Raw genomic sequence first — 15,151 nt, 5'->3', positions numbered from 1 at the left:
TCACAGAATCTCAAACTCACATATTCAAAGGCAATAAAAAAATTCCCACATTGCTGCAGCTCTAATGGCTAAACTCTAAGCCATATTTGGGTCTCTTGCAAATGAGGTTCCAGCAGGACAGTATAGTGGGAGTAGACTGCAGTTACAAAACCCATGAGTGAAAGATTTCGTTTAATAATTTGAAGCCAAAGCCGGGCATGGTGGCTCATGCCTGTAATCCCAACACTTTGGGAGGCAGAGGCGGGTGGATCACCTGAGGTCAGGAGTTCAAGACCACCCAAGCCAACATGGTGAAACCCTGTTTCTACTAAAAAAAAAAAAAAAATAGCTGGGTGTGGTGGCCTGTGCCTGTAGTCCCAGCTACTCAGGAGATTGAGGCAGGAGAATCACTTGAACTCAGGAGGTGGAGGCTGCAGTGAGCCAAGATCGTGCCACTGCACTCCAGCCTGGGTGACAGAGCGAGACTCCATCTCCAAAATAATAATAATAATAATAATTTGAAGGCAAGACTAGGATATAGTTTAGTGATAGAAAAGATTTCTCTTTTATTCTGAAGAATTTTGAGTCCTAAAATACTAGAGGCAGTTGACTGCAAAGTCAGCTATAATAACTCCCTCACTTCCCAAGAGGGGAATCTAAGACCCAGAGCTTTATAAAGCCCAAAGCGCCCCCAGAACTTTCTGGCCTTAGTTCGGACAGCAAAAGGCAAGGCCTGTGACACGGATGCTTTCAGCATAAAAACCTCCCTGGCCTTCCCTCACCATATTCCATGCCAGACCGCTCAGAGAAGGGAGATGACAGAAGTTACTGAATCATATCTCAGGGAACACACAGATGTCAAAAATTTCAAGGAGCATGCAGGGGATCCAGGTTACAAAATGACAAGATTCTGTGTTAAACGTCAGCAACAAAAAAGAAATGAAGAAACGGTGGTGTGTGTGTGAATCACAACAGGTGCCAAGTGTGGGTTATTTTGTCCGAGGGTGGTGGGGCCTGGCAGTCATGCCTCACAGGCTGGTGCTGCCCGGGAGGACTTACTGGGCAGCAACGTCAGGTCCGCGCAGAGCTGTGGGGGGCAAAGGGCTGCAACCCAGGGGGCCCTAAGAAAACAAAGTGCAGGTTTCTTGCAGAGAGAAAGGAGAGTCGGTCCTTGTCTACTTCACCCATGACACCATCTGAGTACTCTGCCAGCCTGTCACTGAAATGACCCTCCTGGTGCAGCGTGGCCTAACAGGAAACTCTAACAACACTATTAACAAAAAGGGACATCGATTCTCCTCTCAACTCTGCCCTTGACTCTGGGGGCAAGAGCTCCATGACTATTCTCAAGATGTCAGAAGGGCTCGGAAGCTTCCAAAATATCTACAGCTCCACACAGCAACTTGGGAAAAGTGACTGTGGAGATGGGATTATTCAAAACTCTAGTCTGAACAGCCTGGCTGTTCACTTCATCTCCACACCCTGGATGCAGGACAAGACACAATGGAAAATGAAACTAAACTATCATCTCTCCTAACTTTTCTTTCTCCCCTCTGAGACCAAAAGAAGGGGCTTTGGGAAGCTACCTGTGAATAAGGCCTTAGGTGAAGTCCAGGTAAAACAGTGACATCAACAAAAGGAGAAGCTCAGATCTGTCTTGCAGAGAAAGGTAATAGCCGCCTGTGTGTGCCAAGCCTTAATTCAAGGACTCAGCACGTGAGAGTTGGAAGACATTTAGAGAAGGACCAAGTGTCCATTTAGTCTGGACCAAGTGTCTCAGACCCCAAATAAGGGAGTTGAAGGGGGCCGTCCACCATGCAGCCAGACAAAGGCAAAGCCGGGCCTGGACCCTCAGCCCACCGCACCGTGCCACGCTGCTTCAGTAACTGACAAATGAAGTGAGCTTCAAATGGTCCCAAAGCTCCAGGAAACAAAGCAAAATAACTCTGCTCCCCAGGCTCCTGTATTCTTCATAAAATCTTTCTCAAACCACTGACTGGGGACTTATGAGATGGATAAATGAATTCTTCGGGTACTCAAGATACTCAGCAACCGCCCCTTCATAATGGTGCAAGGATATTCCCACATGCTGATCACTCCCCAGTGCGTGCGTCCCAGTTCTACACGATGACAACCACCAGGCAGGGCTGGCCCGGGCCACCACCGGGACTGTGGGGCATGGATCAGCCGTCACGTATGTACAGATTGTTCCCAAGTTCCTCATCACCTAAAATGGTCTCTCTCCCCTTATACTAAACCAGTACAGACTCCCTTCCCACAGATTGCAAATGATAAACCAGAACATCTGTTTCCATAGTGAAAGCTACCTTGGTAACAAAATAAGCCAAGAATCTAATTTTTTTCTGAGTCTCCTCAGCTCTTCCATCCTCTCACTCCTCCCCTCCCTTCCTTGAGCAATTCACTGATTCAAGGAGCAGGTGTCCCCCACCGGGGAGTGGAGTGGCAGGTGTCCTGGGCAGAGGTGATCTGGGGACCTCTGCCAGCATACGACTCGCCATCAGCAAAGAGGCACGAATGCACAAATGCCCAGCTCTTCCCTTACCTTCACGTAGGACTTCTCTGTGTCCACAAGCTCCTGGATGACTTTGCGGAGGCGGTCTGCATCAGAGAGGTGGCGGGCCAGAGGCCTCGGAGGAGGATCCTGACTCTCCCGCTGTCCTTCCATGCTGTTGGCCTGACTGTCGTTAAAACTCCTGCACAGTGCAGTGATCTGCTCAGCACTCTGAGAGAGGACAAGAGGTGGAAAATAATGCACGGGCCCCTCCCTGTTAGTATGTGCTGCCCCCAAGGGCACCAAGTGTCTCCGTCTGTGCTCAGCAGGAATCTCAGAGGGGCCTCTGTGTAGGGCAGAGGGTTTCATTCACCTCAAACCCCTCTGGCTATCATTTCAGATGTGAGTGGGGAAGATGTGCGCCCACACTCATGTTCAGTGTTTACACACGAGGCTCTCCATTGTCACATCAGCTGTTAGATGTGTCTTTGGACCTGAAATTACAGAGTCATTGCCTAGGGCTAACCCTCTGCAGTCAAGGTGAGGTAGCTCTGAAATCAAGAAGTTATGGCTTTCTAGGGAGCAACAAGAGCAGATGGCCTCAACAGACCCACCCGGTCCCCTCAATGGTTGGCCTAATCCAGTTTTCCATCTCCACACAGAACAGCCCGGAGAGACTCAGGAGAGGCACAGCCCAAGAGCAATTTCAGGATGACCTGGCCACAGTGAGCCTGGAGTTCTGCCCTCCAATCTAACTGCCCAGCTCCACAGTCTTGTGGCAAGTAGAATTATGAGTGAGAAAGTCTTGAGCTGGTGCACATGCTAGTAATGGAGTAGAAGCAGAAGAAGATGGTAACACCCTCGCCCCAAAGGGGTGCAGAGCCCTGCAGAGCGCACAGGCAGGGAGCAGAGGACACATAAGGCCTGGCGAGGATGAGAGGCCAGGGATCAACAAGCCCCAGAGGAAACCTCTGTGAGGAGGGAGCTAAGCTGGTCTTAGCAAGGAGCCAGGGCCAGGCCTAGGGAGTGTGGGCTCAGAGGAAATACTCGCTCCCAGTCACAGGAAAGGAATCACATAGATGAAGAGACAAGAAGGAACATGACTGGAGTCTGGGGGGACCGCTGGCCTTTGGCGCAAGCTCCTATTCAGACAGAAGCACCATGTGCTGCCGCCTTCTCAAGGACAGCCTATCTGTATCCACCTGCCTTTGGCTGGAAAGCCTCACAGGTGTCTACCCCGAAATGCTTCCACAGTTGCTGGAGCAGAGTCAGATTACAAAGTGTCCTTTTACTTCTCATTCTTTCCATTCCACCCTCACATCTCCACCCCACCTCACCACCTCCCCATCTGGAAGCCCGGTGAGGGCAGGGTGGCTTCTTTCTTTCACATCTCCGCCAGCAGCCAGCTCGCTGGCTGGCACAGGAAGTACTCGGCGCACCTCTGCTGCACTGAAATTCTTACTGAACAACGCAGCTGAGTCCCAACACAAATGACTGGCATCCATTAACAGCCAGCAACTTTCCGACTGTCAACTAAAAAACTCTCGTTTTCTCAGCTTAAATGCCTTCATGCCTGACCTCTATCCATCTCTGTCTTGGGTAAGAAGCTGAACTTCTCAGGAGCATCACTTAATATTCATGTAATTCATTTTCTTTCCTTGGATATTGCAGAACACAGCTTACACAGGCACGTTGGTCAAACTTGATAACCTGATGCATGCTTTTTATACAGTCTATCTCTTGACAAACTGAAGCACCCCAAAATAAAAAGAGGCCACTCTCAACTGCCCTCTCTGTTCTATGCCCCAACCCCCACCAACACAGTGTTGTCATATGATGGAAATATACAATCCACGTTAAAACTCAACATTGATCTCTGGGCTAGTCTTTCAGTTCAATTCAGTGGTCATCAATTGAGGGCCTGCTCATCTCCAAAGAAGTAGAAGACAGTTCCTACACAAAGAGGTAAGATTCACCAAGCCTGGAAACCCCAAAGCACAGCCTAAGGCAGTCTGGAATCAACACAGACTTCTGTGGAACAAATGAAGAGTTATAATAAACATTAAATGAATAGAGGCATCATTCTGGAATCAGTTGTCCAGGAAGGCTTTGGTGAAAGGGTTATAACATGTCCTGGAGGTAGCATGCTCCAAGAGAGAACCAGAGAATGTGCCAAAGGTGCAGTGGGAAAAGGAGCCCAGTAATGTTTCAGGCCTACCTCAAGGGGCAGGTAAGGGTGAGACTCTAACAGATGTCTGCCATGGGAACTCCCAGATGGCTGAGCTCCTTCAGTAGAATCCCTTCTCTTTTGAGTGGGGCACTGCTGAAAAGATAACTGAAAATGTGGAGGCAACTTCAGAGCTGGGTAACAGGCAGAGGTTGGAACAGTTTGGAGGGCTCAGAAGAGACAGGAAAATGTGGAAAAGTTTGGAACTTCCTAGAGACTTGTTGAATGGGTTTGACAAAGATGCTGATAGTGAAATGAATAATAAGGTCCAGGCTGAGGTGGTCTCAGATGGAGATGAGGAACTTGTTGGGAACTGGAGCAAAGGTGACTCTTGTTATGTTTTAGCCAACAGAATGGCGGCATTTTGCCCCTGCCCTAGAGATTTGTGGAACTTTGAACCTGAGAGATGATTTAAGGTATCTGGAAGAAGAAATTTCTAAGCAGCAAAGCATTCAAGATGTGACTTGAGTGCTGGTAAAGGCATTCAGCCTTATAGAGGAGGCAGAGCATAAAACTTTGGAAAATTTGTAGCCTGACAATGCAATAGAAAAGAAAATCCCATTTTCTGAGAAGAAATCTAAGCTGGCTGCAGAAATTTACATAAGTAAAGAGGAACTGAATGTTAATCCCCAAGACAATGATGAAAATGTCTCCAGGGCATGTCAGAGGTCTTGGCAGCTCTTCCCATCACAGGCCTGGAGGCCTAGGAGGAAAAAGTGGTTTCCTGGGCCAAGCCCAGGGTCCCCATGCTGTGTGCAGCCTAGGGAATTGGTGCCCTGAGTCCCAGCCACTCCAACCATGGCTGAAAGGAGCCAACACAGAGCTTGGGCCATGGCTTCAGAGGGTGCAAGTCTCAAGCCTTGACAGCTTCCATGTGGTGTTGAGCCTGCCAGTGCACACAAGTCAAGAATTGGGGTTTCAGAACCTCCACCTAAATTTCAGAGAATGTATGGAAATGCCTGGATGTCCAGGCAGAAGTTTGCTGCAGGGGCAGGGGTCTCATGGAGAACCTCCACTATGGCAGTGCAGAAGGGAAATGTGGGGTTGGAGTCCCACACAGAGTCCCTACTGGGACACCGCCTAGTGGAGCTGTGAGAAGAGGGCCACCATCCTCCAGAGCCTCGATCCACTGACATCTTGCACCCTGTGCCTGGCAAAGCTGTAGATACTCAACACCAGCCTGTGAAGGCAGCCAGGAGGGAGGCTGTATCCTTTAAAGCCACAGGGACGGAGCTACCCAAGACCATGAGAACCCACCTCTTGCATCTGCATGACCTGGATGTGAGACATGGAGTCAAAGGAGATCATTTTGGAGCTTTAAGATTTCACTGTCCTGCTGGATTTAGCAATTGCATGGGGCCTGTAGCCCCTTTGTTTTGGCCAATTTCTCCCATTTAGAATGGCTGTATTTACCCAATGCCTGCACCCCCATTGTATCTAGGAAGTAACTAACTTGCTTTTGATTTTACAGGCTCATATGTGGAAGGGACTTGCCTTCTCTGGGATGAGATTTTAGACTGTAGACTGTTGGGTTAATGCTGAAATGAGTTGAGACTTTGGGGGACTGTTGGGAAGGCATGATTGGTTTCCAAATGTGAAGATATGAGATTTGGGAGGGGCCAGGGCAAAATGATATGGTTTGGTTCTGTGTCCCCACCCAAATCTCATCTTGTAGCTCCCATAATTCTCATGTATTGTGGGAGGGGCCCAGTGGGAGATGACTGAATCATGGGGGTGGGCCTTTCCCATGCTGTTCTTGTAATAGTGAATAGATCTCACAAGATCTGATGATTTTAAAAACAGGAGTTTCTCTGCACAAGCTCTCTCTTTGCCTGCTGCCATCCACGTAAGATGTGACTTGCTCTTTTATTTTTTTGAGACAGAGTCTTGCTCTGTCACCCAGGCTGGAGTGCAGTGGCACGATCTCAGCTCACTGCAACCTCCGCCTCCTGGGTGCAAGCAATTCTCCTGCCTCAGTCTCCCAAGTAGCTGGGATTACAAGTGCCCACCACCACACCTGGCTAATTTTTGTATTTTTAGTAGAGACAGGGTTTTGCCATGTTGGCCAGGCTGGTCTCAAACTCCTGACCTCAGGTGATCTGCCCACCTCAGCCTCCCAAAGTGCTGGGATTACAGGCGTGAGCCACCGTGCCTGGCTGTCATGGGTGTTTCTTTAAAAAATTCCCCCAAGTGTTGCTAATGTGTGGCCTGCATGAGAACTGCTGGTCTACTCTTCATACAGCTCACATTCTGCTTGGATTTCTGAGAGTGGTGCTGGCTCCAGTGGGATCACCTGTCCCAGGGTCCCCACTGAGGTATGTGGACTGAGCTCACAGGCTAGAGGAAATCGATGGAATCACAGCCATGACTCTGGTGTTCTGGGCGTGGCCTCCTATGAACTGAGCTAAAACGTTCATGATGATAATACTCGGACTCCAAGACTCACTGATTTGAAATCTCTATACTGGGATTTGCACCACAAGCTCAGACAATATAATTCTGCAGTCCTGAAAACTAACAGTTCCAAGGGCTATAGAATCTATATTAAGCTTGAATATACTGTATAAAATAAGATCTGATAAAATGCATCATAAGTTATATGGCATCTGGTGAGATTATGGCTTTGCTTTACTGGGATGTCAAAAATCACACCTAACAATGCAGTGTTAAAGTAACGAGATCTTACAAATAAAGTATCTTGCCATTTTAGAAAACCAGAATTCATTTTATGAACTTTTCTGGTAAGATTAACTCCCAGAAAGTGAATGTTAGCTGAGATTTTTCATAGCAGATTTACTTCTTAAAGTACCACAATTAAGTGTTCAAGTTCTAGAAAGCCACCTTTTGTACACTTAACATTTTAGCTGTTGTCTAAAGGAGTTGGTGAGGATTACTTGGGACCAAAAGGAGGCAGGGCCTCCAAAAGGAGAAGAGTAATTATAAGTGTGTCTTTTCAGATTGTATCTGAAGGAGTCACTTGGGTGATTACATTTCAGTTCATCCATTGTTCGTGATGTTTGTAAACATTAGAGGGACATTCTGGGTGGACCTGATCAGCACTTTATAGGAATAGTGATTATCTGGGCTGGGATGTCTTCACATGCATATGTGGTGATAGGTCTGAAAAGCACAGATGAGAGTCAGAAGGCCCGGGCTGCAGTCCAGGCTCAACCCCCAGCCTTCCGTGCACTCCTGGGCAAGTCTCGATTCTAAGTCTTCAGTGTCCTTCCTGATGAAAAGGCAGCAGGAATGCCTATTCCATCAAGTAACTGCTAAAATTGCCTTTCGGGTCAAGAAGAAAAGGAAACTCGTGTTTGCTGAGCAACTGCTGTGCACCAGGCACAGTTGGGAGGTTTCTCACAGAACATGCCAGCATTGCAGCTTTAGCATGACTCTCCAGGGCTTTCCAGCTGACGGGCAAGGAGGCTTCAGCAAGACCTTAAATGGCACAGGGCCCATTCCCCTCTCTAGCTCTGCTCCTCTCTCTAGCTCCAGTCCCCTCTCTAGCTCTGCCCCATCTCTAGTTCTGTTCCCCTCTCTAGCTCTGCTCTGTCTCTAGCTGTGCTCCATCTCTAGCTGTGCTCCATCTCTAGCTGTGCTCCATCTCTAGCTGTGTTCCCCTCTCTAGCTGTGCTCCGTCTCTAGCTCTGTTCCCCCTCTAGCTCTGCTCTGTCTCTAGCTCTGCTCCATCTCTAGCTGTGCTCCATCTCTAGCTGTGCTCCATCTCTAGCTGTGCTCCATCTCTAGCTGTGTTCCCCTCTCTAGCTGTGCTCCGTCTCTAGCTCTGTTCCCCCTCTAGCTCTGCTCCATCTCTAGCTGTGCTCCATCTCTAGCTGTGCTCCATCTCTAGCTCTGTTCCCCTCTCTAGCTGTACGCACAGCCCCTGCCACTCCCAGGTATTTAGCAGACCACAGGCAAAGCAATCTAGTTCCTCACGCCTCCTGCTGCCTCTGCCTCCCGTGTGGTCAGGGCTCTCCTGGCCCCAGGTGTTCTAGGGATGCAGCCACCTGCCTCTGGAGACCACCTGTGCTTAGAGAGGCAAACACAGCTCATATGCAGACAACTGGGACATCTATTGAGCCTATTCCACCCCCACCCCAGGAATGCTGCTTTAAAAGCAAAAGACTGGCCTGGCACAGTGGCTCATGCCTGTAATCCCAACACTTTAGGAGAATGAGGCAGGTGGATCACTTGAGCCCAGGAGTTCAAGACCAGCCTGAACAACATAAGGGAAACCCATCGCTACAAAAGATAAAAAAAAAATTAGCCGCCCATGGTGGCACATGCCTATGGTCCCAGCTACTCAAAAGGCTAAGTCAGGAGGATGGCTTGAGCCCAGGAGGTCAAGACCATCCTGGACAACAGAGGGAAACCCATCTTTACAAAAGATAAAAAGATTGGCTGTGGTGGCACATGCCTGTGGTCCCAGCCACTCAGGATGCTGAGGCAGGAGTTCAAGGTTACAGTGAGTTATGATGACACCACTTAGTGACAGAGTGAGGCCCTATCTCTAAAAGTAAATAAATAAAAGCAAAACACAGATGATCACAAGTTAGGGCTGGGAGTGTGTGAAGATTCAGTGGCCTAACAGGATGTGCGTATGCAGAACAAAAAACACGGGCACTTGAAATGGGGGCCTCAGATTGTTTTTTTCCAGTTTGTAGCAATCAATTCTACAAACTTGGGTCCATCACGGGCCTCAGCTTTCATAAAAGAGCATGAAACCAATATTTTCTTTAAGAAGTCATAAAAAGATTAAATGAAAACATTTTTTCCAAAAATTATGCTATCTGGAAAAGCAATGATATTGAACCCCACCCCCCCCAAAAAAATTTTCTCTCAAATTGTTTTTGTTTTTTTTTTTGAGACAGGGTCTCACTCTGCCACCCAGGCTGGAGTGCTGTGGTACAATCATAGCTCACTGCAGCCTCAAACTCCTGAAATTAAGCGACCCTCCCACCTCAGCCTCCCAAGCAGCTGGAACTCCAGGTGCATGCCACCACACCCAGCTATTTTTATTTTTAGTAGAGAAGGGGGGTCTCACTATGTTGCCCAGGCTGGTCTCAAACTCCTGAACTCAAGCGATCCTCCCACCAAACTGCTGGGATTATAGGTGTGAGCCATCATGCCGGGCCTTTAGTTCAGGTTTTTAAGGTTATACTAAGGTTGATCCCTGCTTGAAAATGATGTTGTCTTATTTATAGATGAGGAGCATCCCGCTCAAGAGCTCTGAATTCAGGCAGACGTCTAAGCGGTTATTTTTGTTTTAATGTATGGACAAGGACATCTTCTTGTCTATTTTCAAGGAGCCCATAAACCCATTTCTTAGGAGTAGCAAGAAAACTGCTTAGGACGATCAAGCAGCTCGCCCAGACCCTCTTTGAAGGGATGCAGGGACAGAGTCTTTGTCAAACCAAGCTCTGAGTCACTCAGATGAACCTTCTAACCTGGGCTCAGCGCAATACTTTTCATTAGAAAAATACCATGACAGCCTCCTCTTGATGAAAGTTTGTGAAATCTGTTCCCTTGATCACAACAACTCTGATATTCTCTTTTGTCTTATTCAGAGACATCACAGCCTGAGGCCTTTCAACTTTCCTGTGAGTTTTGGAATCTTTAAACTACCACGGGATAGGTACCTCACATTACCCAGAACTATTTCAAGACTATGCCTGAAATTTCATAGGTACTGTGTGAAACACATGGCAGGAGTCCACTGCATCAGAAGCTGAGCTACGTGCCCGCCTTTCCTGGCTCAGGGTGCAGCTGTGGCCTCATTTAGGGATTCTGGGTACTGCAAACTCTTGTCAAAGGCACCTGTTTGTATTGCTTGGGCTCAGAAAACACTTTCAGTCTAAGAAAAAAGGTTTAAAAGTGCTGCGTAATTTGGGGTAATGTGGCATACAGAAACAAGGATGAAGGACAGCATTTGCAGCGTGTACTACATTTCAATTCCTGCTTTAGAGGAAAAGCATGTTAGGGGGGGATCCGTAACAGACGTAACCAACATAGAAAGCTACTAGGAAAGAGACTGCCACGCTGTTCGGTGAGCTGGTCCCGTCACTTTGCAGTATGATCTTTCGGCAGATCCCTGGCTGCCCCCCACGGTCCCCTCTCCCTCCGCATGCTGACCCACTCTGTGTTGAGCCATCAGCCTGGACTGAATCCAAGTCTAATGTCCTCAGAGTTTCCCCAAACCGGGACATCAGTCAGAAGAACTAGGGTTCTGCTGCTGCTCCTGCACCAAAATAGAATGCTAGAAAAAATACAAAATACATTTAGGCCTGGGAGAAACGGTCAATTATCCTCAAGGAAAAGTTAAGCCCCAGAAAGGGTGTGGTTTATAGGGTTTGTGTTCTCATACACTGAGCACTTACAATATTCCTAGTTCACTGTCTGGAAGGCATGAGGAGGCTGCACTACTAAATAATCTCAGAGTGCAACGACACTGTCAGCTGTCACATTCAAGCAAATTCATTAAGTCAGAAAAGTTCCCATTAGGAAAACGGGAAAAAAAAAGACTAAAAATTGCACAAAGGACTTTTTCTCAACTCACTCTGAACTTCGTAAAAGTCGCTGTCTAACTTACAGAAAGATCTAGTATTATCCCCAAATATCACTGGCAGGGATGGAATCTGGAAGGACCACAGAGGGCTGAATGATGACTTCCCCAGTTTTTTTTGTTTTTGTTTTTTGAGATGGAGTCTCACACTGTCACCCAGGCGGGAGTGCAGTGGCACAATCTCAGCTCAGTGCAACGTCTGCCTCCCAGGTTCAAGCAATTCTCCCGCCTCAGCCTCCCATGTAGCTGGGATTACAGGTGCGTGCCACCAAGCCTGGCTAATCTTTGTATTTTTAGTAGAGACGGGGTTTCAGTTTCATCGTGTTGGTCAGGCTGATCTCAAACTCCTGACCTCAGGTGATCCACCTGCCATGTCCTCCCAAAGTGCTGGGATTACAGGCGCAAGCCACCGTGCCCAACACAGATGATGCTCTTGAGTGGAGGTGGATCCTGCACATCTGGACTGCACAGTGGGAACAAGGGGCCCCTGGCCTGCACATCCAGCTGCAGCTACCCTGGGCCACCCCCACTGCAGCCAGGTCAGGATTTCAGGGCTGAACTCTGTTTAGTGCTTGGGGGGAAGCTGGCAGGGCCCACAGACCGACAGAGGGCAACACCACATCCAGTTTCTCCTGGACTGGCATGCTCAGTGGAGCGGAGGAGGAAAAGGGCAGCATGTCATCCCCTTGGCAGGGTGCGGTGGGAGTTAAAAAACAGGTTCAAGATGACTAGTGACATTTAAAGTTGAGGACAAACCATTCATTTTATAGTGATACACTGAATACTCCAGGGAAATTGTATGAAATTTTTATATTTATCAAAATGGTACAAAAAGGATGAAGAAATGCTGCTCCAAAGAGCCCCATATTATTTGTCTTCTAGACTAGACAGTTCCATTTCCAAAGGTTCTATTTCCTGGGCAGAATGAGAACATAAACTGTGAAAGTAAACAGTCACCTAAAGAAATTGCGGTATGAAGAGGAACCATATGCAGCAGCTGCCAGTGATGCCAGAGACCAACATCTGCTGACCAGAAGAGAAGGACGTGATTTACTGGTAAGGGAAGAAAGTAGGGCCGGGTGCAGTGGCTCACACCTATAATCCCAGCACTCTGGGAGGCCAAGGTGGGCGGATCACTTGATGTCAGGAGTTTGAGACCAGCCTGGCCAACATGGTGAAACCCCATCTCTACTAAAAATACAAAAAAAAAAATTAGCCAGGCTTGGTGGCACACACCTGTAATCCCAGCTACTCAGGAGGCTGAGTTGGGAGGATTGCTTGAACCCGGGAGGCAGAGGTTGCAGTGAGCCAAGATCGTGCCACTGTACTCCAGCCTGGGTGACAGAGCGAGACTCCATCTCAAAAAGAAAAAAAGTAGGTCTGCCATTTTAAAAGTAATTTTATGTATATTTACTATATATAAATATGTATGCATAGATTTTTATAAAATTGAACTACATGTATAATAAATGCAGTGGTTAACACTGCCTTTCAAGTTTTTAATCTTTTGGCTTATCTGAGTTTTCTCATTTTTTATAGCAGTTGAATTTTTACAATTTTTAATGGAATCTTTTCCTACCACTAAAAAAAAATTATTTGAGGCAGAAAAGGCCTGATAAGACATTCTGCTTCCATAAAGACACTGTGATGAACGAGACTGGCATAATCGCTCCTTGAGTCTGGCTGGGAAGACAAGCTTGGAGCAAGTCATTCAAAGGTGACCAGTGCCGAAAGTGAGGGGTCCTACAGAAACACAACAGAGAGAGCTACTCTGGTTGGATCAAGGACAGGAATAGCTAACACTGGAGCCAGGGTTAAAGTCAGCTAAACTATGCACAGCTTGGTGCTGGGGGAAGCACAGAGTGTGTCAGGAACTGAAAGCTAGTGTAACTGTGGCCCAAGGCAGGAGAGAGAGGCAGGGTCTGGCAGGTGAGAGTTAGGAACTGTGGACACCTCAAAGACAAGAAAGGCATGAGGTGGTGAACTTTCTGTGAAGGAGACGAGCTCAGGGGAGAGCAGGGGTGGGTGGAGGAGACCCACCTGGAGATGAGTTCAGCAGCCCCTGCTGCCTACTGGACACACAGCTTACAGGTGACAGCATGATGGGCTATGTGGTGGATTTGCACCCTCAGTGGTACAGGTGTCACCTGGTGATATGGTTTGGCTCTGTCCCCACCCAAATCTCACCTTGAATTGTAATGATTCCCATGTGTCATGGGAGGGACCCAATGGGAGGTAATTTGGATCATGGGGGCGGGTTTCTCTAGTGCTGTACTAGTGATAGTAGATAAGTCTCACGAGATTTGATGGTTTTATAAAGGGCAGTTCCCCTGCACATGCTCTCTTGCCTGCCACCATGTAAGATGTGACTTTGCTCCTCCTTCACCTTCCCCCATGATTGTGAGGCCTCCCCAGCCATGTGGAACTGTGAGTCCATTAAACTTCTTTTTCTTTATAAATTACCCGGTCTCGGGTATTTCTTCACAGTGGTATGAAAATGAACTAATACACCTGGGCTCTGCCCCCTTTCATGATCCCACTGTAAGTGTGAAACTCACACCAAGGGCCTCAGAATGTGCTTGAGACTAAGCTTTTCTTCAACAATTACCTCTTTCAAGACAGGAGACTTAGGCACACAGGCTCTGGAGTTATAACAAACCTTGGCCATGGCCATGACCAGCTGCGTAATCGTGGCTAACTGCTTCATGACTCAGTTTACTTGCCTATAAAAGCAGGGATCACATTTAAAGGGTGGTCAAGAGCATTCAGTGAGATAAAATATGTAAAAATACTTAGCATAGTACAAGGATTCCACAAAGGCTAGGGATCAGTGAAAGTTATAATTTGCACAGGGCATTCAATGTCTCAGGTTCTTCTATTTGTACAAGTATGGAAGAATAAATTTTCCGAGTGCCCCAAAGGAAGCGCAAGAACAGTCAAATTCATCTCATCAGCAGTTTCTTACTGGGCACCTCCTGTCTGCCAGGCTCTGTTCTGGGTGTGGGGAGAAAAGGCAGAAAGAGGCAACAGGTACACTGACAACAAAACTCAGTATCTCAATAAAGTGGCGAGGGCTATGGGAAGAGTAACAACGAGCGGAGGCGTGCAGAAGGCCAGGGCTGGAATGAGCAGCTCCAGTCATAGTCAGAGAGGGAGGAGGTGGGGAGTGGCCACCCGCTGTCTGGAGGAAATGCGGACATACTTCCCTGAGAAGGCAGAGGACATGTGCATGTCCCAAGTGGCAAATCCTCAGTGCCTAGGGGGCATGCCCAGGAAGGCAGGTCAGAGCTGCATGCTGGAGAGAGGAAGTGCCGTGGTCACTGCTGTGGGGCTTCCGAGACCAGAGTCACAGGCAGGGCCCCTGCTCCCCAGGAGGGAGCAACTGAGCAGCTGGTGCCAGAGCGGTGGGAACAGGAGGAGCGTCGGGCTTGTGTGTCCTCGCTGCCTGCCTTCTGCTCGGTTTCCTTATTTAACAGGAGTTTGGTCGGAATTCAGGAATGAATAAGATGTTCTCTCTGCCAAGGAAGTTTCAAGGGCCGGGGCAGCATTTCTACACAACCAGCCACCTCTTTCACATAAACTTCTGGGAGTTTCAATGCTACCCTTAAGGGTAATCTGTCTAATGTATGCCTCCTCTGCCAGGAACTGCATTTTCTCTAACCCATTTTTCACCCGGAAAGAAAGATAGGGCTTTGCTTCTGATTAACAGCCTCCCCAAGTTTTGGGATAACAGACACGAGCCATCATGCCCAGCCAGGAAAGGTCTTTAGTGTTACATACTCTGAGACTGTATTGAGTTGAGACTTTTTTCTTTTTATATATTCATGATTGGACAATAAAGCACCAAAAAGATTATCTTTATCACTTTATT

At 47.8% G+C, this 15,151-nt stretch overlaps 1 protein-coding gene across 14 annotated transcripts in view; it reads right to left on the bottom strand.

The window, feature by feature from the left end:
* Positions 1-15,151, bottom strand: part of TIAM2 (TIAM Rac1 associated GEF 2) — a 267,112-nt gene that overhangs the window by 13,947 nt on the left and 238,014 nt on the right. For all 14 annotated transcript variants that reach the window (XM_063666750.1, XM_063666740.1, XM_063666743.1 and 11 more), the window contains one exon: positions 2,543-2,722. In XM_063666750.1, the coding sequence (XP_063522820.1) occupies positions 2,543-2,722 (180 nt within the window). The remainder of the gene's footprint in view (positions 1-2,542; positions 2,723-15,151) is intronic.

The sequence above is a fragment of the Pongo pygmaeus genome, chromosome 5, assembly GCF_028885625.2.
Source record: "Pongo pygmaeus isolate AG05252 chromosome 5, NHGRI_mPonPyg2-v2.0_pri, whole genome shotgun sequence".
Taxonomy (NCBI): Eukaryota; Metazoa; Chordata; class Mammalia; order Primates; family Hominidae; genus Pongo; species Pongo pygmaeus.
This window is presented reverse-complemented; position numbering and strand designations above follow the sequence as displayed.